General features: G+C 50.0%; 1 protein-coding gene across 2 annotated transcripts in view; it reads right to left on the reverse strand.

Annotated features, from left to right (window-relative positions):
- Window positions 1-10,511: 10,511 nt before the first annotated feature.
- Window positions 10,512-23,234, reverse strand: part of ADCK1 (aarF domain containing kinase 1) — a 139,926-nt gene continuing 127,203 nt past the window's right edge. For both annotated transcript variants that reach the window (XM_032287731.1, XM_032287730.1), the window contains 4 exons: window positions 20,181-20,330; window positions 18,789-18,986; window positions 12,753-12,946; window positions 10,512-11,240 (listed from right to left, as the gene is read on the reverse strand). In XM_032287731.1, the coding sequence (XP_032143622.1) occupies window positions 11,069-11,240; window positions 12,753-12,946; window positions 18,789-18,986; window positions 20,181-20,330 (714 nt within the window). In that variant the 3' untranslated portion in view covers window positions 10,512-11,068. The remainder of the gene's footprint in view (window positions 11,241-12,752; window positions 12,947-18,788; window positions 18,987-20,180; window positions 20,331-23,234) is intronic.

Raw genomic sequence — 23,234 nt, forward strand, 5'->3', positions numbered from 1 at the left:
TGCAAGTCAGAACTCATTTCTAATCAGCTCATCAAAACATCTAAATGTTTATGATTTCTCTCCTAAATCCCTTCACAGTATCGCCACTTCTCCCTAAACACTTGGGAGGGAGAGAAATCGTTGAAAAAGGAAGAACTTCTATATCCCTACTTACTATTGGGCAGAATTGAATTTCTGCCAATATTAACTCCACTTACAAAGATTTTCCTAGAAAGGGGTGTGTCCCAGCATCGACAGAGGCCCGCGGTGTTGGGTGTCTGATGCCCTGCTGGCTGGGTGAGCTCTGAGCTATACAGACTCCTGCTCTGTGCAAAGTTGACTGCTTAGTGGGTACCCCTGACCAGCTGCACCCACTGTAGGAGTAATATAGTTTGGACATTTGTGCCTACTCAAATCTCATGTTGAATTATAATCCCCAATGCTGGAGGTAGGGCCGGGTGGGAGGTGTTTGGGTCACGGAGGCAGGTCCTTCATGGCTTGGTACTGTCTTTGTGAGAGTGAGTTCTCGTGAGATCTGGTCATTTAAAGTATTTCTTTATGGCAGTGCAAGAATAGACTAACACACAGAGCCACAGAAGCCCACCACTGCTACAGGAGCCCACCAGCTCCAGATGGAGGACGTGGTGGGGAGGCAGAAAGCATCCAACCTCTAGCAGCCTTGGCAGGACTGGGCTCTGTGGAAGCACCTACTCCAGCAAAGGAAAATAGAAAGTCAAGAACTTAGCATGTGGTCAGAGGGTGAGAGGCCAAGCTTTGGCTGCAGACTACCTCAGTTCAAAGCCTGAGCCCACCATTCATTGTCTGTGTGGCCTCCCGAAAACAACCTAAGCCTCCCATGCCTCCATTTACTCCCCTGTGCAAAGAAGATAATAGTGGTGCCTAGACTCACAGAGTTTCACATGAGTTGAAATTGAGTCCATGCAAAGGAGCTAGTAAGTGGTCAGTGCTCAGTAAGTATTAGCTGTCAGGCCAGGCGCGGTGGCTCACGCCTATAATCCCAGCACTTTGGGAGGCCCAGGTGGGTGGATCACTTGAGGTCAAGAGATCGAGACCATCCTGGTCAACATGGTGAAACCCTGTCTCTACTAAAAATACGAAAATTAGCTGGGCATGGTAGCGCATGCCTGTAGTTCCAGCTACTCGGGAGGCTGAGCCAGGAGAATTGCTTGAACCCAGGAGGTGGAGGTTGCAGTGAGCTGAGATCGCGCCATTGCACTCCAGCCTGGGTAATAAGAGCAAAACTCCGTCTCAAAAAAAAAAAAAAAGTATTAGCTGTCATTATTCTTTTATTAGTCATTTCTTGATAACTAATTCTTCCACTCAGAATGAAGCCCACCTTAGCATTCCCAGGCCTACCACAGAACGTAGTGGTGTGGCAGGTAGAATAAAGCCTCCCTGCCCCCTAAAGAGATCCAATTCCTATTCCCTGGAAACCGTAACCATTACCTTGCATGGTCAAAGAACTTTTCAGGGAAGTGATTAAATGAAGAATCTTGAGATTGGGAGATATTCCTGGATTATCCAGGTGGGCCCAATGTAATCACAAGGCTGTTCCTAAGAGGGAGGTAGGAGGGTCGGAGTCAGCTGTGACATGGAAAGCAGAGGCTGGAGTGATGCAGCTACAAGCCAAGGAATGCAGGCAGCCTCTACAAACTAAGGCAACAAAACAGATTCTCCTCCAGAGCTTCCAGAAAGCAAGCAGCCTGGCTGATACCTTCATTTTTGGACTTCCGATCTCCAGAACGATAAGATAATATACCTGTGCTGTTTTAAGCTGCTAAGTAACTTTGTGGTAATTTGATTTAGTAGCAATAACAAACTAATACAAATGATCATTGTGTCCTGACACAAGCCTCCTGACCACCTCTTCCAAGCCATAGGTGTAGGGAGCATTTGATTAAAGAATGCTCAGAAGCAAGCTCCTCGGACTTTAAAGCACCCGTTTCATGTTCATTTCTTCAAAAGACATTTATCATGTGTCTGCTCTTGCACATAACCCATTCCCGCAGCCACACTCAGCGAGGACAGAGGACAGGAGGGCTCATCAGAGACACAGGCTCTTCCCATCCTTCCCATGGGCTCCTCCAGCCTGCTGGATTCTCGTGTGTAATAGAGCTGACTCCATTTCTGATGTTGACCTCTGACAGCTTTGAAGCCCTGCGCCTCCCTCTGACCCTTTTGCCCAGGTCTGGGCCAGCCCATAAGAAAGCTTAAGGCCTCCCCACTTGTTGCTGGTGGAGAAGTTCAAGACAGGCAAACCCTGGCTACGAATGGGAACCCTCATCCTGGTTCCACCCCAGCCGCAATAAAAACCAGAGCCATTCTGCCCCAGGTACCTCTGACCCAGGTTTCACTCCAGATGGAACTGAGCCCTTCTCCTTGGGGAATCCTTTTGCTATTTACCATGTAAGTAATAAAATGTATTTCACATTCATTCATTGGTGCCTATGAGGCCTCAGTCCAACATCCATAAATTCTGGGAGGGGGACCACCCAGCATTCAGCAGGGGAGGCAAGTGCCTGCATGAGCTTAGGCTGCCATAGCAAAGTACCAGAAAGCACATGGCTTAAACAGCAGGAAACAATAGAAAAGTGGCCCCACAATAGAAACAGTTTTCTCACCGTTCTGGAGGCCGGTGCCAGCCCAGTTGGTTTGCGGCGCTCTCTTTCTGGCTTGCAGACAGCCACCTTCTTACTGTGTCCTCACCTAGCCTTTCCTTTGCTCTGGTGCCTCTTCTCCTTCTTACAAGGACGCCGATTAGGGCCCCGTCTAACCTAATTAATTCCTTTAAGGCCCAATCTCCAAATAGTCACATTTGGGGTTGGAATTTGAACATAAGAATGTTGGGAGAACATAATTCAGTCCATACAGTGACCAAACAAAACATTATGTTGTGCTTATTACCTCAAGGTCACAAAATAGCTGCTGTAGTTCTAGACGTCAAAAACCACACCAGTTTCCCCTACAGGAAGAAAGTTAGGGGCAACACTAACAAACAGTACCTTTATCAACTTCTAAAATAAAAACTCCGCCAGACGTGGTGGCTCACGCCTGTAATCCCAGCACTTTGGAAGGCTGAGGAGGGCAGATCACTTGAGGCTACGAGTTCAAGACCAGCCTGGCCAACGTGATGAAACCCCATCTCTAATGTAAAAAAAAGAACTACTTGCCCAGAAGCCTTCCATAGGATTCCCCTTCACCTCACATGTCATGTGCCACTTCTAGCTGCAGGGGAGGTGGGAAAGCAAGATCTCACCTTTCCAGTCTCTCCAGCAGAAGTCAAGAGCTAAGGGGGTTGGAAAGAGTCTGCCACAGCAGCTAATAGTAAAAATAAACAATATCTACGGAGGACTTACTATGGTTTATCTTCTCCAAACACTTCTCCAAGTACACCGTATCTAACCTGATCCTCCCAACGTACTCTATGAGGCAGGTACTATTATCTCCACTTTTCAAATTTAGGAATTGAGGTCCAGAGAGGTTGGATTCCATGCCTAAGATCACACAGAACCCTGAGGGCAAAAGGATTTGAACTTAGGCCAACTCCAGGGCCCAGACCATGAGTTCACCATCCATCAACAGAGGTCTGTAGATGCTGATGTGCACATGCTTACTTTTGGCAGGAGAAAGCAAGCAGTGGGTAGGGAACGAGAGCTCCCACACACTGCAAGCAAGAAGCGGGCAGGGAAAGAGATCTCCCACCCACTGTACAGCCCTGGCACCTGAGTTATGCTGACAACTCCAAGAAGACAGGGAACAGCCAGAGCCCCAACCTCTGTCCCAAGTTCAGCAGTCTGGGGAGCCAGGAAGGGCTTCATGTCCCACCCAGGGTCAGCCTTGGAGAGAAAAAAAGTCCACACTGCTGACCGTCTGTCCCTGCAACCCTCCCTCTCCATGATTACCCACTTACAGAAAGGGCCACCAACCACTTCCAACATTCATCGCCTAGGAGTCATGGGTTTGATACAGCTGGCCACCAGCTCAGGTGAGACGCTGACTGGCCCTCGTTGGGCACCAACAGGTGGCTGCAGGTTGGGTTGGTGCAGAGGGTTCCAGGCCCACCACTCATGGGGACTGATGAGAGAGCTCCACACCAACACCCCACTGGGGAGTCCCATTTCTAGAACCGCAAATACGCCTGGAAAACAAAATCCACAGTGCCAGCCCTACCTTTTGGGAAGAAGGGCTCAATGTTCATGTTTCTGATATTACATCCATTTGTCATTACATTTGTGTGTATGCATAAAGATGCATAAAGAGTGAATTTGTGGTCAATGTAAACATGAAAGTTTTGTATTACCTTCTTTCTTTTTTGTTTTTTTGCGATGGAGTCTCACACTGTCGCCCGTTCTGGAGTGCAATCACGTGATCTCAGCTCACGCAACCTCTGCCTCCCGGATTCTAGCAACTCTCTCTTGCCTCAGCCTCCAGAGTAGCTGGGATTACAGGTGCCCCCTGCCACGCCCAGCTAAGTCTATGAACTGACGTGATCCGCCCGCCTCGGCATCCCAAAGTGCTGGGATTACAGACGTGAGCCACTGTGCCTGGCCTGTATTAGCTTTTTGCAGTGTACCTGCAACTTTCAGTTTACGGAGCGCTTTTTAATTTGGAAGTATCCGGGCCCTCTTAATCTCAGAGACGCTGCCTAATGCCCACAGGTGGAGTTCATGAGCTGCATTCCTTCCTTCTCTGGAAGGTGTGAGAGCCTGAGGCAGGGTCCCAACCCCAGCTGGTGAGCATTAAAGAACAAAAACACTAAGTCATGTTGATATCTTGTTCTCTGGATAGGATGCAATGAGAGGGCCGCTTTCACCTGGGTTGTGTTTGTCTCAAAACCCAGAGCCCAGTCTAATCACAAGAAAACACCAAACAAACTCAAATTGAGAGACATTCTACAAAACACCTGGGCAGGACTCTTCAAAAGTGTCAAGCTCAATGAAAGACAAGGAGAGTGAGAGAAATTGTCACAGATGGGAGGAGACTAAGGATACATGACAACTAAATGCCAGGGGGCACCCTGGATGGGGCCTGGGACACAGAGGACATTAGTGAGGAAACTGGTGCAATTTAAAGACAAAACACAATTCTAAAAAGTGCCTGGCACCTGGCGGGGTGCAGCAGCTCAGACCTGTAATCCTAGCACTTCGGGAGGCCAAGGTGAGCAGATCACTTGAGCTCAAGAGTTCAAGACCAACCTGGGCAACATAGTGAGACCCACCCCCATCTCTACAAAAAAAAAAAAAAAAAAGCAAAAAATCAGCCAGGCATGATGGTGCATGCCTGTAGTCCCAAGTACCTGGAAGGCTGAGGTGGGAGGATCACCTGAGCTCAGGAGGTCGAGGCTACAGTGAGCTGTGATGGTGCCACTGTACTCCAACCTGGGTGACAGAGTGAGGCCCTGTCTCAAAAAGATGCCGAGCCCCCATTCAAACCAATTAAATCAGAATTTTGAGCATGTGAAGCTTTCCACCTGGTTGCTCTGGGCAGGTAGGGTTGAGAACCATAGACAGTGATTTCGAATGTGAGTGCGTGCATCAGAATCCCTGGCCGGGCTTATTAAAACAGATGGGTGGGTCTCCCCCAGAGTTTCTGATTCGGTGAGTCTGGAGTGAGAATTTGCATGTTTCAACAAGTTCCCAGGTGATGAGTTTGCTGCTGATCCTGGGGTCGCATGTTCAGAACCAACGACCTAGATCCTCACAACTCAAAGTGTGGTCCATGGACCAGCAGCACTGGCATCACCTGGGAGCTGGTTAGACATGCAAAACCTCAGGCCTCATCCCAAACTCACTGAGTCAGAACCTGTGTTTTAACAAGATCCCAAGTTATTCATTTATGCATGAAAATCTGAGAGGCATTGCCCTAGAATGAACGTGCAGGGAGAGGGAATGAGGAAATAGGAGCTGAAATGGCAGGGGTCAGGGAGGCTTAACATCCATCATTTCACCAGTTGTAGAGTCTATCCTTTCTTCTCACACACAGTAAAGTGAAAAATAGGGCAAACATCAGAGGAACTCTGCAATAATCAAGCCAAAGGCAGCACTGGCCAGAAAGAGCCTTCATTGCCCCCGGCAGTGCTGGCCAGGGGCACAGTGACCTGGCTGGGATGACGTCCTGCCTAGCTGATGGCAGGGCTGAGGTAGCTTCTGCAGAAGCCAAGCAAACCAGGCCAGGAGGCACTAACTGCAGGAAAAGGGGCATCGCAGGTAGAGCCCAGGGTTCGACATTTACTCTTCCGAGGGCTGACCCTGTCCTTCCTTCAGTAAAGGAATGAGAACCAAGGCAGCCTATGCAGCCTTATAATAGACTTTACTCCCAGGAAGGAAAGAGTGGGAGAGACAGGGAGAAGGAAGCGAGGAGGAAGAGGACAAAAAGGAAAATGAGGAAGAAGGGCAGAAAATGGCTCCTGACCAAACAGCTTTTTTTATTTTTGAAACGGAGTTTCTCGCTTTTGTTGCCCAGGCTGGAGTGCAGTGACGCCATCTCTGCTCACTGCAACCTCCGCCTCCTGGGTTCAAGGGACTCTCTTGCCTCAGCCTCCCGAGGAGCTGGGATTACTGGCACCCAGCATCACATCCAGCTAATATTTTATTTTTAGTAGAGACGACAGGGTTTCACCATGTTGGTCAGGATGGTTTCAAACTCTTAACCTCAAGTGATCCACCTGCGTCAGCCTTCCAAAGCCCTGGGATTACAGGCGTGAGCCACCAAGCCCAGCCCCAAACAGCTTTTACCGAAATGTTCTGTGGACTTAAGGCTTGTGGGGTGGGCTGGAGGGGCTGGTTTTCCACAGTTCCCATTTGACCAGTTACCAGTAGCAGTGGTACCCGGTTGCCCGGCATTCAAGACCTCTCTTTAAATATGGGCCCTTCTGATCTAGCCTAAGAAACAGCACTGCTCCCCTGGGCCAGGCTGCCAGGAAGATACCACCCTCTGTGGTTCTTTCATCCTGCTGAGATCATACCTGATGACCAGCTCCCAGCTTGGGTCCTAGCTCCTCGTGGCTACACTCTTCCTACCCACTTCAGTCCCAAGTGCCACTCTGTGTGATTCCGTTTAAGACTCTCACATTTGCCTAAACTGGGGGCCATTCCAAACCTCCCAACAAGTCCCGTTGCCCAGGATTCGCTGGGGTGCCTATCGGAGCCACTTTGTTTTCTGAAATGTTATTAGACACTCTCAGTTTTGGAGCCCTGCAGCTGTGGCAGGAGGGCCCTGGGCATCCTGCAAAGCTCAAACAGACCATCTCTGATCTTGAGAGTAGGCTAGAAATGATGCAGAAGTTAACCTGACAACCAAGCAGCACCTCATGAGAGATGAGAGCATGTGTCGCTTTTTAAATAACAGATTTTAACACCCCTGGAAATACCAAAGAATGGTGCAATTCTTTTTTTTTTTTTTTTTTTTTGAGATGGGGTCTTGCATTGTCGCCCAGGCTGGACTGAGGTGGCGCGATCTCAGCTCACTGCAACATCAGCCTCCTGGGTTCAGGCGATTCTCCTGCCTCAGCCTCCCAAGTAGCTGGGACTACAGATGTGTGCCACCACACCCATCTCATTTTTGTATTTTTAGTAGAGATGGAGTTTCACCATACTAACCAGGCTAGTCTCAAACTCCTGACCTCATGATCCACCCACCTCAGCCTCTCAAAGTGCTGGGATTACAGGCATGAGCCACCATGCCCAACCGAATGGTGCAATTCTAAATGCTTGCATGGTAATGAGCACTGTACCATAAGCCACAACATCTACACTTTACATATCTGAGGGGATCTGGACCAAATGAGCCAGAGTCAGAATTCCTCTTCCCTCCACCTGAGAGGAGGCGGGAGGAACAATAGCTATGTTGCCTAAATCAAAGAGGTCAACACCTATGTTAAATAAGAAGTATCCACGGGTTAAGAGAAAGCATTCATCAAAACTGGTGATGCCTTGCAGAGAGACATTGTCACTGCTGGGGGGTGGGGGAAGTTGCAGAATCAATGGCCAACCCTCATGGCAAATTCCACAGGAGAGAAGGGATCAGGGCAAAGTTCAGCAGCATGTTTCTGAACTGCAGAGCGACATCTGGGACAGAAGGTTCTCCTATGGATTTGGACTCCAGAGATGACTCCACCCTAGCCAAGTAGGAGGCCCAGGATAGCAGCTGATCAGTAAAAGCTTGCCACAGCCCCGGGATAGGTCAAGAACACACCACAGTGGTTGTGAAATGATAAAGAATTTGCCTGGTCTTTGTGCTGGTTCCTCTAAATCCCTGGAAACTCCTAAGGGATAGGAATGTCTGTTATTCAGGGTGTACCCCTTGCGGCACACCTGAGTTTATACTAACTAGATGACTTTGAATGGGGGCAAGATCACCCCAGCCTCCTCTGGGGAGGAGAGAGAAACTGAGAGATTGAGTTCATTTAATGTGGCCCATGATTCAATCAAAAGTGCCTGTGTCATGGGACCCCAATAAAAACTCTGAACACTGAAACTTGGTGGACACGTTGATGTGCCAAGAAGGTGATGCCCCTTCATCCCTCGGGGAGAGGATATGGAAGCTCTGCACTAAAGACCCCCCCCCCAGAACTCCCCTGTATGGCTCATGTGGCTGGTCCTGAGTTATATCCTTAATAATAAAACCGTAATTACAAGTAGAGTGCTTTCCTGAGCTCTGTGGATCATCCTAGCAAACTATCAAACACGAAGGGACTACAGGAATCCCCAAATTTGTAGTTGCTCAGAAGTCCAGGTGGTCTGGGGACCCCCAAACCTGAGGCTTGTGGATGAAGTGAGGGCAGTCTGATGGGGAGCTGTATCCTCAAGCCTACAGAGTCTGCGCTACTGTAGCTGGTCAGTGTCAGAACTGCACTGCAGAAATGTAGTGGTCCAGGTCCATCTTGTCTTAGGCGCTGGGGTAACATCTGGTGGCATCTTCATATTCCAGGGCTTTTGTCTTCTCTACCCATCTACACCCTCCCCTCACCCTACACCTGGAAATCCAATTTCCTCTGAATTCAGGGCATTTGAGACCCAAACTCAGGCATATAAGACAGCCCAAAGGGCTGTATTCCATCTTCACAGCACTGTAGAATTTAAAAACCATAGGCCACTGTTCAGCAGCTGTGTGACGACAGGCAAATTAATAAACCTCTCTGAGGCTTGGTTCCCACCTCTGTAAGATGAGGCTAATAACCCCTCCATCACAGAGCTGATGCGACAACTCAATGATGTAACATATTTGCAGAGCCTAACACGGGCTCTCACATATGGAAGGCACTTGGTAAACATTTACCTCCTACCTTGCTATCTTCACACGGCCCCATACTCCCAGCTCTTCTTGCCTCTCTGCTAACCCCAGCTAATGGTGGGTGCTGGGCCCACTGGCACCATGCTGATGTTTTAGATCCCAGGACAGCAGGAAGCCAACCATTACACACACACTGAAAGTGAAAAGCAAGTAACCATGACCTTGAACAGAAAGGACATTTATATTTACTTCAGTGGCTATAAAAGATACCATAAAATATACTATGCAGCACACATCCTCATGATTAATAACAGATATTGCAAATTATACTCTCAGGTCCCTGGGTGCCTCCAACTGGTCACTAAGAACAATTAATTCTTTCAGGAAATAAAAGGATTGTGAATTGTCACTGATCACTGAAAAATCTGCTTGCTGTACTATGAATAAAGAGAACAGAAAATGAGGCTCAAATGCAGGGGATTTTTTGCTCTTGTGAATTGGGTGAAGTAAGATCAGAGAGGCTCAAATACAATGACTGTCTGTGAGAGCGGACAGTAGGACCTGCCGATGACAAAGATGTGGGAATTAGAGCAGGGGGTTAGGGATGTCCAAGAAACAGGAGCAGACAACCAGGCTAGGGGGAGAGCAGTGCTGGCAGTGAGCAAAGGGGTGGAAACACAGACGCTGCAGAGGGACAACCTAGCCACAGTGACAGTTTTCAGCAGCAGGACTAAGGTCTCCAGGAGGACTAGGGGGAGAGAAGTAGAATTCCAGGCCTGAAGCTGGGGCCACTGAACGAGAACCAAAGGGATAAGTCAGCAAACAGTAGAACAAGGTTGGTGCTCAGGTCACAGAAAACCAAGGTCCAGGGTTTCAGCGGAGCCTCTGAGTTCCTGGCCTTGGGCTTCTTAACTCCTCCAACCAAAGTCTCAGAGTCTTCGAAGGTGAGCGAGACCCCCAAGAAGCAGGAAGTGGGCCCACAGTGGAAGTGGCCCCATGGGCTGGAAGGATTATAGGGGCAAGAAGCCAAGCAGAAGATCACACCGATACTCAATTCAGGTCCACTCTGACCTCATGGGCATTGTGCGTTAACTCCCAACCTAGAACACAAATCCCAACAACCAGACCCTGGCCTTGTGTTCCCTAGGTCTCCCTGGGAAACCCTGAGGAAGCAGCAACCAAGAGGAACCGTAAGCCCTTGGCAAGGATCATGAGCACACTGGAAGGGCATGTGCCCGGGGTCAGATGAGAGGTCGGTGGGTTAGGAAGGACAAACCCTGCAACCTTGAAGGAGTTTTTATTGGAACACAGTACAGAAAACACCAAAGGTCACTGTGACAGCCATGAGTTCATGGCTGCAGTGGAGTCTGCCCCAGATGCCAAACCACCTTGCTGAGGTGTGACTTGCTCTGGAGGGTGACATGGCAAGGAAAGGGAAGCTGTTCTCTGTCAAGTTCAGAGACCATGCTCACCTGAAACAAAATCAAACTCCCTACAAGATCAGTGTGCCCCCAGTGGCACCCGTGGCACGTCTTGACAATGGGAAGGATCAATGGAAGTAGCGGGGACATCCAACCCAATGGTACACACCAGGAGTGGGAACGTAGGCTGCTGAGTCTTCTTGGAGAAGAAGAGAGAGCCACAGTTCAGCTTGTGGGCCCTGACACAAGGGCCACAGTGTGCGGAGAGGATTCCCAAGGGGGAGGAGGATGGTGCCATGGACAGTGACTCTGGGGCTGCAGGCCACCATGTGGCAAAAATGGAGCAGCGGGGTGGAGGCAGGACCAGGGACTGAGGAGTGGAAAGACACCAGAATGGGGTGAGAGAGCAATTCCACTCAGAGTGCAGCAGGAAACAGCCAGCAGAGCAGCGCCAAGACCCGGTCAGCCAGCTTCAGCCCCTTCACACACAGGATGAGCTCATGGAGGTTGATCTGCCATAAGTTGAAGGCCTCGCTGAAAGAGATCTGGGTCCTTCTGAAGAATGAACAGGTATTCTTCTTCTTGTGCCTGGAAGAGGGGAGAGAAGAAAGGAGAAAAGAGATATAAAGAGGCAAGAAACACCAGCTCTGTATCATTTAGAAAAATTAAAGATGGTGGCTTTGGACAACTCACCAACTCCTTGACCCGAAGGACCACCCGAAGGATCATACTATACCACTATCCAGTCAGGAGCCAGAGGAACTCAAATATTTCAAAGGCATTTTTCAAATAAGTGAGATAACAAAAGTAGTTGTTTCATATGGCATCAAAGGTCTAACAAACCTGCTGGGTAGAACATTCCAATGTTTCTTTCTCCAAAAGCATAGTAAATAGATGCCAACCAAGAATCCCCCAAACTCAAAAATAGTCAAAGCCTTTCCAAACTTTTCTAAGGATACGAATCACTTGGAAACCTGGTCAGGTGGTCCTGGGAAGCTAAGGCCATTACGAATTCAGCCCAGCTCCATCCCTTCTACACCAACAAAAGGACATGATGAAAATTGGTGTTTATGATGATGACCTATTCAAGACTTCATTTCCTGAACTCTCAGAGGAAGAATAAATCAGAGTTGGCCCTTTCAGTGTGCAGTATATTATGCTGTAAACTAATTCAATATTTGATAGTGGGTACGTGATCTATGTGGTCAAATCTCCCTTCACCAGACAGGTTCCCAGAATGGTCCATTCCCTGCCTAGCATGGAAGGGCTGGGAGTTGAACACCATCTTAGGCTTCCTCTCTTGAGTGAGAACTATCAGCCAGGGCATGGTCCTTCTGACGTATTCCTCACACTCAGTTACAGAGACTAAAACCCTCTTTCTTCTGGAACTAGCTCCCTGAGGAAGCACACTTCTCTTCCTCATTAATGCCCAAAGGTGCTGAGGCATCTAAAAAGATCTGAGGCCAGGCATGGTAGCTCACACCTGTAATCCCAGCACTTTGGGAGGCCAAGGCAGGTGGATCATTTGAGGTCAGAAGTTTCAGACCAGCCTGGCCAACATGGTGAAATAGCCTGGCCATCTCTATTAAAAATATAAAAATTAGCTGGGCATGGTGGTGGGCACCTGTAATCCCAGCTACTCAGGAAGCAGAGGCAGGAGAATCACTTGAACCTGGGAGATGGAGGTTGCAGTGAGCGAAGATTGCACCGCTGTACTCCAGCCTGGGGGGCAGAGTCAGACTCTGTCTCAAAAAAAGAGAATAAATTAAGTAAATAAATAAAAAGATCTCAGATCTCAAGAGAACCTGAGTCACAGCCTCACCTGCAGGACAATGAGCACCGGCCTGGCTGATAAGTCCCAGGACAAGTTAGCAGAGAGATACACATCAGGGCTTCCTGACCTCAAACTTGGGGTACTTGGATGAGGTTGAGATGGTCAGAAAACATTTCAAACTTTAACTTTTTCCTGCAGGGAGATCTGGAGATTGGGAAGCTCAGGCAGGGCCCTGTGGTCTGGTGGGGAAAAGTGGAGGCAAGAGTGGGTCCCCCGGGGCAGGCCAGGGGGATGGGAGGGGAGGAGAAGGAGGAGGCCACACTCACTCGGCTAGCGCCCTGACACAGCAGCGTGACATGTTGAGAAAGGAGCTGGCACTGGCGCGGGTACCCAGGGCGGTCTCGATGCCACGTAGCAAGTCATTGGTCTTTAAGATGAGCAGCATCTGGCGCGGCACATGGTTGAGGAGCTGGCTGATCTGGGGGAGGTAGTTGCCTGCGTTGTTGCGAATCTCTAAGTCCTGAGAAAGCAATGGGGAGACAGGAACAGATGGTTGGTGTGGGCAGTGGGGCCAGGGGTGGCAGAGGTCTGGCAGGCTGCGACCAGAGGGCTGCAAGGAAGCCCCAGAAGGGAGCTTCAGGCATCACTGTCTTGGCACTGCTAGGAGCACTCCCCATAGAGAAGTCTAGCACCAGGCACTATATACCCTGACAAACCTAGAATGGGATGTCTCAACCAAACGTCTAGGAAAGCGTTGGATGTGGCACAGGGTACATTGAGGGAGACCAGGTTCTTCTCCAAGGCTTTTTCACTGGCCACCAATTTTAGATCAGGTCTGGAAGGAGCCCTAGAAGCCAGTAACAGGTGAGTCTGGTCTCCTACACCTCCAAGCCTAGCTCAGGCTGACCTGACTTCAACCCAACTCCCAAGTCCTGCCCCACAGCCTGCACCCCACCAGACCTATGCTGCTGCTCACACTCCATTGCTTACCACTGTCCTCACATGAGACTGCTCACCACAGTCTCATCCCACCTGTGGCCCAAGGTTTGATGCCCTGGCTTCGGATCCAGGTTTAGCCCTTTGCGCTGGTCATCACCACAGCCCTTGATCCACTTTAAGTTTGGAGTCTGGCTTCCCCACAATCCCTGTCCCTGTACTCTTCACAGCTCTAGGCAGATAACTGCTCCCAATCAAATCTTGAACATGAGTGTGGCTCTGACCCCTTTTCAGTCTCCAAAGATCTGATGATGATGATGGTGACAATAAGCACCATATATTAAGCATTTACTAACGAAGTCAGGCACTTTGACAATGTTCGAATGTATTAATTGATTTAATCCTCACCACAACTCTATCAGGGTATTATCCCCATTTAAGATGAGAAAACAAAGGCATTGAGAAGTGAAGTGCTAGTGAGTGGTGAGATGGGACGTGAACCCAGGCAGCGCAGCTCCTGAGCCTGTGCCCTCACCATCTGGCAATACCACACCTCCTCACCTCACAGCAGGACTGCATGACTCTGAGTAAGTCCTCTAATCTCTTTCAACTCAGTATCCTCACTCAAAAATTGGGAATGCCAATACCCTCTGTACCCACCTCCAAGCAGCACTGGGAGGGTCACCAGAGATAGGGTCTCAGGAAGTAATCAGTGCCAAGTCATAATAAGGGGCCCCAGGGTGCTGTCAGGAGGCTTTCCTACCTCCTTCTCTCCAAAGCAGCAGGGCTCTTGGTCCCTTCAGGAGTACGTGTGGGCTGCTGAGAAATGAGTCACTGCAAAACTTGAAATGCCTCTCAGGCAGGAGCTATCAGACTGGAACATCTCAACACAAAGCCGGACCTCAAGAGGTGCCTGTGGCCGCAGCTACAAGTCCCCTACTCACCACAGCGACCCCCCTCTCAGCAAGGTCAGGACTGGCCTGGTAACAGCCTCTCAGCTCCTTCACCCACCCAGGCTACTGACGGGGGACAGCTCTTAGAGCAGCAGAGGCTCCAACTAAGACACATCCTGACGGTAGTGTCTGCAGTAAAGCCTGTTGGGTGTCTACCTGACAGTCTTCATCCTAATCTCCTTTATTAAAAGAATCCAGGCCCATGCCTGTAATCCCAGTACTTTGGGAGCCCAAAGTGGGCAGATCACAAGGTCAGGATTTCGAGACCAGCGTAGGCAACACAGTGAAACCCCGTCTCTACTGAAAATACAAAAATTAGCCAGGCATGGTGGCAAGCACCTGTAGTCCCAGGTACTTGGGAGGCTGAGGCAGGAGAATCCCTTGAACCTGGGAGACGGAGGCTGTGGTAAGCCAAGATCGTGCCGCTGCACTCCAGCCTGGATAACAGAGTGAGACTCTGTCTCAAAAAAAAAAGAACCCAATTTTGTTCACTTGATCCCTTGGGGTCATGCTTGCTAGGGAGGCGCAGCCTCTCCCTGGCCCCAGCAGGGAATCTGGATTGAGTTCAGGGCTGGCTCTGCGCTCTCAGTCCCTTGCCACCTGACTGGTTTAGGCAGGGACATGTGACCTGCTTCAGCCAATGAGCCAAGAGGAGGCTGTTGGAGGGCGGCCAACAGTTCTAGGAAAGGTTTTCTTGCTCTTAAATGATATAAGGAGACATAGCTCCTTATTCTTGCCTCCAGCCACCACTAAATGAAGATGTGAAGCTTGGAACCACCACAGTCATCTTGGAATTGTGATGAAAAGCCCAGAGGATCATGAAAGGTAGCCCAGGGACCTGAATTTGTTTATCCACTGAGTCAATGCTCCCATTTCCAGGCTTCTTGTTAGAGAGAGAACAAATTCCTTATGTTTAAGCCATGGTTAGTTGGGAAAAACATTCTCCCTCATACAATGTTGGAGGCTCCCCTAATTCTCAATGAGAGCAGGGCTCAGAAAGACCGAGCCTGTAGGTCCCTGAGACCAGGTTGACCTGGACTAGCTAACTTTATGCTCTCTCTGGGTTGTCCCAAGCGAGCAAATGGAGTAAGTATCTCCAGAACATTCACAAATGCCCCTCTACCAGACCCAGTCCCAGGATGGCAGGGACCTTACAAAAAGTTGCACAAGACGGGGCCTTTGCCCTCCGGGTGCTCACCACATAGCTGGAGAGTTAAGGCGTGCAGAAAAAATAACTACATGGGGCACGGTGTAATTGCCCAGTTAGTAATACAAGCATTAAGGGGTGAGTGTTAGCAAGAGTGATAAAAACAGGCTTTCTGGAAGAGAAAAGATTTATTCAAAGGACTGGCATTTAAACTGAGTCTTTATCAATGAATAAGAGTGCAAAAACAGGCCAGGGGTGGTGGCTCACACCTGTAATTCCAGCATTTTGGGAGGCCAAGGCAGGCAGATAGCTTGAGGCCAGGAGTTCAAGACCAGCCTGGCCAACATGGTGAAACCCCATCTCTGGTGGCGTGTGCCTGTAATCCCAGTTACCTGGGAGGCTGAGGTACGAGAATCATTGAACCTGGGAGGTGAAGGTTGCAGTGAGCCAAGATGGCACCACTGCACTCCAGTCTGGGCAACAGAGTGAGACTCTGTCTCAAAACAAAAGAATGCAAAAATAAAATTATACCTTAGTTAATAAAAACAAATATATACCGAGGACCTAGTACATGCCATGTGACCTCATCCAGGCCTGAGGCTTTAAATGTCACCTCACCCTGAAGACTCCAAAATTTGTATCTTAAGTCTAGACCTCTTTTATGAACTCCCGTCTTAGCTGCCCACGACATCTCTACCTGCTCAAGAGAACTGTTGACTACCCCACCACAAATACGTCCTTCCCAGTTTTCCCTATGACAGGAAGTAGCACCATCCCCCACCATAAAACAACCCAAAAAGCTGGGATGCAGCCTTGACCCTGCCCTTCCCCTCCTCTCCACCTCCAATCCTACAGAAACCCAATCTTACTTCCAAAACACACTTGGGCTCCAGTGCCTCTCTCCATCTCTGTTGCCACTGGTATAGTCTGAGCTCCTATCATCTCTCCACCTGGAGTCCTGGCCCAGGCTCCTAAATGATCACCACCATTCATCTTACCCTACTCAAGAGAGATACTTAAAAAGAGCAAGCCTGGGCATCTCCCTCTCCTGCTCAGGGCCTATCAAAGGCTTTGTTTTGTACTGAGAATTAACTGGAACATCTTCCTGTGGCTTTTAAGACTCTGTGTGATGATCTTCTGCCCACAACTCCTCAATCTTTTTTTTTTTTTTTTTTTTTTTTTGAGACAGAGTCTTGCTCTGTTACCCAGGCTGCAGTGCAGTGGCACGATCTCAGCTCACTGCAACCTCCGACTCCCGGATTCAAGTGATTCTTCTACCTCAGCCTCCCGAGCAGCTGGGACTACAGGCGCAAGCCACCATGCCTGGCTAATTTTTGTATTTTTAGTAGACAGGGTTTCACCACATTGCCCAAACTGGTTTCAAACTCCTGACCTCGTGATCCACCTGCCTTGGCTTCCCAAAGTGCTGGGAAGGTGTGAGCCACCACGCCCAGCCTCCTCAGTCTTATCCCACCATCCTGCTCATCACACTCTGGCCCATACCAAACGCTTTCTTTCCTCTTGGCCTCAGTGCGACTGGAATGTGTCCTTCAAGCTCTTCCTGGAACTGGTGCCTTTCTTGTCCTTTGAGCCTCAGCGTAAATATCACCTCCTCAAGCCAGGTCTTCTCTGAGTGCTGCCCCACCCCCTTACTCACAGCACACTACTTGTTTCCTCCAGGGCACTGACAACCTGCAATTATTCCATTCACCTGTTTGTTCACTTGTTTACTGTCTGTCTCCCTCAACCAAAGTGTAAATTACACAGAAGGCCTGTCTGCCTGTGCATCATGGGATCCTCAGCTCCTACCCACAGCCCAGTGAAAACAAATGCCTGTCAAATGAACGAACTTCAGGAACTACGGGTAGGCACTTTACATGCCCTATCAATAAGGCAGAAATTATCCTTATCATCCCTATTTTACAAAAGAGGGAAATTGTCTCTCTTCCTTTGAGATGATGGACTTCAAGGCTGTAGAAGCTAAAAGCAATTGGTGGTCATCTTTGCCACTAAGCTTGCTGGAGAAGGATGCCAACTTGGAGGAAAGTGGAGCCGAGAAAGATGGGGAGAGATGGCCTCTTTGATGACATCATTTGGGAATCTGGATCTAGCTATCCCCAAAGCTGCATATCACAAAGCAGCTTACAGGGTAAGCAGCTTACTCTGAGGCTCAAAGAGGTGATGAGGACCACCCAAGGTCACACTGTCAGGAGAAGGAAGTGCTGGAGCCCAGGGCTTTCTGGCTGCACAAGCAAGACCCTGTCCCTTATGGTGAGCAGGGGCCTCAGCTGGAGCCCAAGGCCATCCCCCACATGGATGCCGGCAAGTCTAACTAGGTCTGGCAAATTAATAGGCTGTGAATACAGCAGCCAGTTCTGTGGAGCTGGAAAGGCCTCCTGGAAGAGAGCCCACCCTGAGCCAGGAGGAATGAGCTGGCCCCCATAACCCTCTTTCATGCAAGCAGAGGTGCGTTTAAGTACCAGGTAGAGGTGCTCCCGATCTGTCTCCTAGCCCAGACTCCATGAGACTCCTGTCTAGGTGAAATGGAGAAATGAGCTACAAATAAAGACCACAAAAAAGCTGCTTTAGCCTGGCCAACATGGCGAAACCCTGCCTCTACCAAAAACACAAAAATTAGCCGGGCGTGGTGATGTGCACCTGTAATCCCAGCTACTTGGGAGGCTGAGACAGCAGAATCATTTGAACCCAGGAAGAGAAGGTTGCAGTGAGCCGATATCATGCCACTGCACTCCAGCCTGGGTGACAAAGCGAGACCCTGTCTCAATAAACAAATAAAAAGCTGTTTCACTAAAAAGTCTCTAGACAATGAGATGAGCACCCCTGCTTGAGTGCCACCTGAGAAGTGAAGGGCCCTCTCGGCTTGGCACCTTAGAGGAGCCATGTGATGGGAGACAGTGCCAAGCAGGGCACAGCAGAAGTACTGCAGACGTATTTAAGAGATGGTCCCTAAGGATTCCCAGAGGTCCTGTGGGAGAACGTGGTGAAAGCCTGGAATCTAGTGTGAGCAGGTCAGAGCTAAAGTCACAGAAGTCTGAGTTATTACAGTTAATGTGACCCTGTTTCTATTCCAGACTGAGAGGGCTTGGAGTGGAGAGAGGGAATATCATTCCCTTCTTCTCCTCCCATCCAGGGCACTATTTCCCCTTGTCTTTCTCTTCTTGTCCCATATAGCTCCAATTCTTCCCCTCCCCCCACACACAGCCCACCCGTCTAGACTCTCAGACCCCGCTCGGAAGGGGTCCACAGGCCATCCCCAGCCCTGCCTCCTGCATTTAGGAAGAGGCAGGGCCTGGAGGGGCCCCTACCTCAGTGGCCGTGACGGGAGCTTGGCTGATGCCTCTGTTGACTGAGTCCCATGACCGCGCCGTCAGCATGCAGGCAAATAAGGGGTAGAGATCCCCGGCTCCCAGGCGCTGGCTGTACTCCTTCACTCGCTTCATGTCAGTCCAGATCAGAGACTGCCAGAGGTGGCAGTAATTCAGGCGGAACTCTTCCGTGAGCACCTAGGGTGGAGGCAGCAGTGGTGGGAACTGAACCTCCTCTCCCCACTGGAGACCCAAGTCCCTGGCTGATGCCAACCATCGCAAGAGGACAATGAGGACTGGGCCTTCCCATGGCATCTGCTTCTCCCCCAGAGCTCTGCCATCCCTGAAGGCTCAAGTTCAAAGCGACACTTTGGCAAGCCTTGACCCTGAGTGACAGAGACTATTAACTGCCCGCCAAAGTCTACATTCTCCTCTTCTTCCCAGGTGACACGCTACTTTCTCAGCCTCCCTCAAACTTAGATGTGGTCCTCAGCATGAGCCCAAATGATGGAAAGTGGCAGAAGCTCCTCTTCCGAGCCCTTCCCTCAGAAACTTACCAACACATGCTCCTCCAAGCCCTCACCCCTCTGCCAGCTGCCAACACCATCACCTCTGGTGAGGCTTGGGAGGCAGAGCCTGGCAGCCACCTCCACCCATCCAGGACTGGCATGTGAGCAAACAATTAAGCGTCTGTTGTATCTGGGCCTTTGTTCATTTTGGGCCACGAGTGAAAACAGCTAGCCTACCCTAAACTAATGCATTCTACTTCGTTAAGCCTTTCAGAAGATGTGAGATCAGGTCCCTGAGAAAAGAAGCAGAATCCTCTAGGGAAAACCTCCCCCAGGACCATCTGCCTGACAGTATCAAGCCAGGCCCTGGGGTCTAGATTGGCAGTGAACTTCCCAACTTCCGAGAAGGTGCTCATGGCTCCTTTGAACCAAATCTGCATCCCGAGGACACGGTCTGAGGCCCTCCAGCCACTGTGGGCTGCCTGCCTCCTTTCCCACTAGGTAGTATGTTCTCACTGGGCCTGAACATGTAGTTATTCCTTCCCGCTGAAGTCCCAGCTCATGCAGAGGACAGCTCACTTCTGAGGATCCTTGCTGGTCTGGAGTTCCACGGGAAAGTACAATCTAATATACAAGCCTATTTCTGTCTACTCCTCAAAATAGCCTGTAAAGGGGGTGCTGTCAACCTCACCTTCAGGAGGAGGAAGCTGAAGCTCTGAGAGCTCTGTGACAGTGACTTGCACAAAATGGCAGCTCCAAGGGAGACGGCAGGGCCCTTTCCAGCTACCCTAGCTATCCCCCTCCCCGTTCTGCAGCTAATTAGAGTGGTGGGCAGACCCCAACCCCAGAAGCCCCGGGGCTGGGTGATAAAGGCCTCTTCTACCTGGTAAAGCCCGTGGTCCAACAGGACAATCTCCGCCTTTCCTGTGCCCGGGCGCTTCCGCACCAGCACGTTGCCGGGGTGGGGATCGCAGTGCACAAAGCCATTGACGAAGATCATCTCACTGTATATCTTGCCCAGGTGTCGCGAGATCTGAAAGAGAAGGGAGGCAGGTGGGAGCGCCTCTCCATTCACATCTATCTCAGGGACTTCTATCTGGTCTCCTGATGTGGTCACTTTTAAGAGGAGAACAGAGAAAATGGGCGGGCCGGAGTGGTAGCGTTGGGAGTGATGGTTTGAGATGACATACTTTTTGAGTTTAAGACTTCTTAACTTTAGCTGCACCTTAGAATCATGAAACCATGTGGGTGGCACGAGGCACCAGTATTTTTGAAAGTTCCAAGGAGATGTGAGCACATGATTAGGTGGGAGAACTACGCTCTCCACTCCCACGCCCGCCCCTCCACACATCCCCCATTTCCCTCCTCCATACCCTTTTATAAGTCCTTCTCCATCTTTTCCCCCAAAGCTGAGAATGGGCTGCAAAGTGGAATTGGGGGAGCCATTCCACTCACCCCTTCTCCACAGAACAGGGCGGGGGGCTGAGAAGCAGGAGCAGGTGACCCCACCGCCTCCTCTAGGGCTACCCCACCTGCTCCAGGCCTGTGCCAGGTGGACCCAGAGTCACAAGCCCGTCTCCCCGCTCCCTGCTCCCCTCCCTGCCAGAGCCCAATGCTGATCTGATTTATGATGTCTGCACAGAAGAAATGACACTAGAGGAGCCGTTTAAATCATCCTGTCACTGCAGCTGTCCCTGACGAGGCAGTCTTCTTATCTACGGTCCCTTTTTTATTAAAGCTAAAAGGCTCTTCCCAGCTAGGGAACAGCTGCTGAATAGAGCCAGACCTGGGCCCATAGAGGGACTGTCGACAGCTTTCTAGGGGACAAAGAGATGCTCGACCCAGAAAGCTGACACCCCAGGACACAAGCTGCCCTTGGCAACCCTCTCGACCGCAGTTGGACCCCGTGGTCATTAACAAACCTATCCTGGTGAAAGAGGAGAGGAGCTGGGGCCCAAGGGCGGGGAAAACAGGATTGGGATCTTAAAAATGCACCTCTTTCCCCCAGCCTGTTAAGTCCTACCTGACCAGTCCCTCCCTCCTGCCTGGTCTAATCTCACACCACACTGACATTCCAGCCACATTCGCTCTTTCTCTTCCCCAACAATCCCTGTGCTTTCTAGTCTCGGGGCCTTTGCACATGCTATTCCTTCTGCCAGGAGCATTCCTGCCACCTCCCCTTCACCTGGCTTACCCCCTCTCTTCCTTCCCATCCGAGCTCAGCATCACCTCTCTGGGGAAGCCCCCCCCCCCCGGCCTCCCAGGCAAATGAGGTTCTCTTACTACACACTCTCAAACGCCTTTCCTTTCAATGCACCAGCCCACTATTTGTGTGATTATTTGATTAATGACCATCTATCCCACTATCACACACTCCCAAGATAGTAGGGACTCACCCTGCTTGGTTAAACAGCTTTATTGAGGCATAATTTATGGACCATTGACTGGCTCTATTACGTATCCACTTGCTTGTAACAGTGGCAAACGTGACTACGACTCCACGTTCAACATGAGTGAGACCCTCAGCCGTTTTCCTAAAATGCTGCGGTTCCTCCTTCAATGCTTATTCTAACCCCATTAATCTCCTCCGAACCTCAATCAATTATAATTTGCCCCAAATTAAAGCATCAAGAATGACACTACTTTAGCAACAACAGATGACATCTTCATTAGGCCCCAAAAAGTAAGGACAATTATGATCTTCATTTGCAGATGAGAAATTGAGTCATCAAGGTTTATCTTACTCACAGCCAGACGAGGGTTGAGCCAAGATGCACACCAGCTGACCTGGCAGCCTTCTAGTCACTGCTATTCTACGCTGGCTTGCACCCACTTCTGCACTTTTCAATTGAGCTTTGTGACCTTCAACAAGTTGCTTCTGCCCTCAGCTTCAGTAAAATGGAAATAATAATAGTGCCACTCTTGGGGTCACTGTGAAGGTAAATGAGAATGCCACGGTGCTGTGCCCTGGCGACTCTCATAAGTGCTCCTGTGGTTGTCATTACCGATTCCCCGTAACACCCCTGGAAGGTGAGCAGACTAGCTTTCATTGTACATTTTTAAAAGGTGAAGACAAGTAAGACACTGTGCCTGCTACCACGCCAGCCCTCCAGTGCCTGTCATTTTCCTGGGGTGAAACAGACATTCTAGTACTCGGTGTCTGGCGTTAGGAGCAGGACCTTGCCCCAGGTCAAATTCTCAGACTCAGGCTGACATGCCAAATGCCCCAGGGCCACCACTGTCTGCTTCCTTGGAGAGGGGGCCCCTGGCCAGGGCTGCTCCTGGGGGGGACAGCCAGTCAGTCCTCACCTCGATGTCACCAAGAACCTCTTCTGTGAGGCTCTTCGAAGCTCCACAGAGCCATGCTTTGAAAGGCTATATCTGTCAAACCAATTGCATTTATTAAGTAATCATTCATTTTTATTTGTCAAGGATGCATATAAGGTCCAATCAGGGCTCCTGATCAGCCCAAGATAAGCAGTGCAGCCAGACTGAGCTGACAGAATTCTAGCCAAAAAGGAGAGAAATGACATTTCATTTAGTCTGGGCAGACCTGTCATGGGGAGATGTATGATCTCCCTTAAGTTTTCTGAAATGTTGCTAATCACTCTGGGATCCCTATTACTACATTGAAAGATGGCTCCTAGGGGTCTGGGGGCTCAGGATGGGGGAGCTCTTGCCCCTGAGGAGTAAGCTGCTGGTGGGGTTGGGGAGGGTGGGGAATGCCAACTGCTGCTCATATCCACACGAGAAGAGCCTCCAGAGCGGCCTGCTCCATCTCAACACCCCCAATCCACCTGCCTCTACTTGGTGTCTTTCCATTTGGGGGCTGTTCCTAATGTTTGCTTTAACCAGATTTCACCAGGATAGACAGATACAGGAGGCGGAGTTCCTGCCAATGGCATGGTTCTGTCACTTTGGGCAGGGAGACCTGGGG

The sequence above is a fragment of the Sapajus apella genome, unplaced genomic scaffold (genome assembly GCF_009761245.1).
Source record: "Sapajus apella isolate SASKATOON/1434 unplaced genomic scaffold, GSC_monkey_1.0 scaffold20, whole genome shotgun sequence".
Lineage (NCBI taxonomy): Eukaryota > Metazoa > Chordata > Mammalia > Primates > Cebidae > Sapajus > Sapajus apella.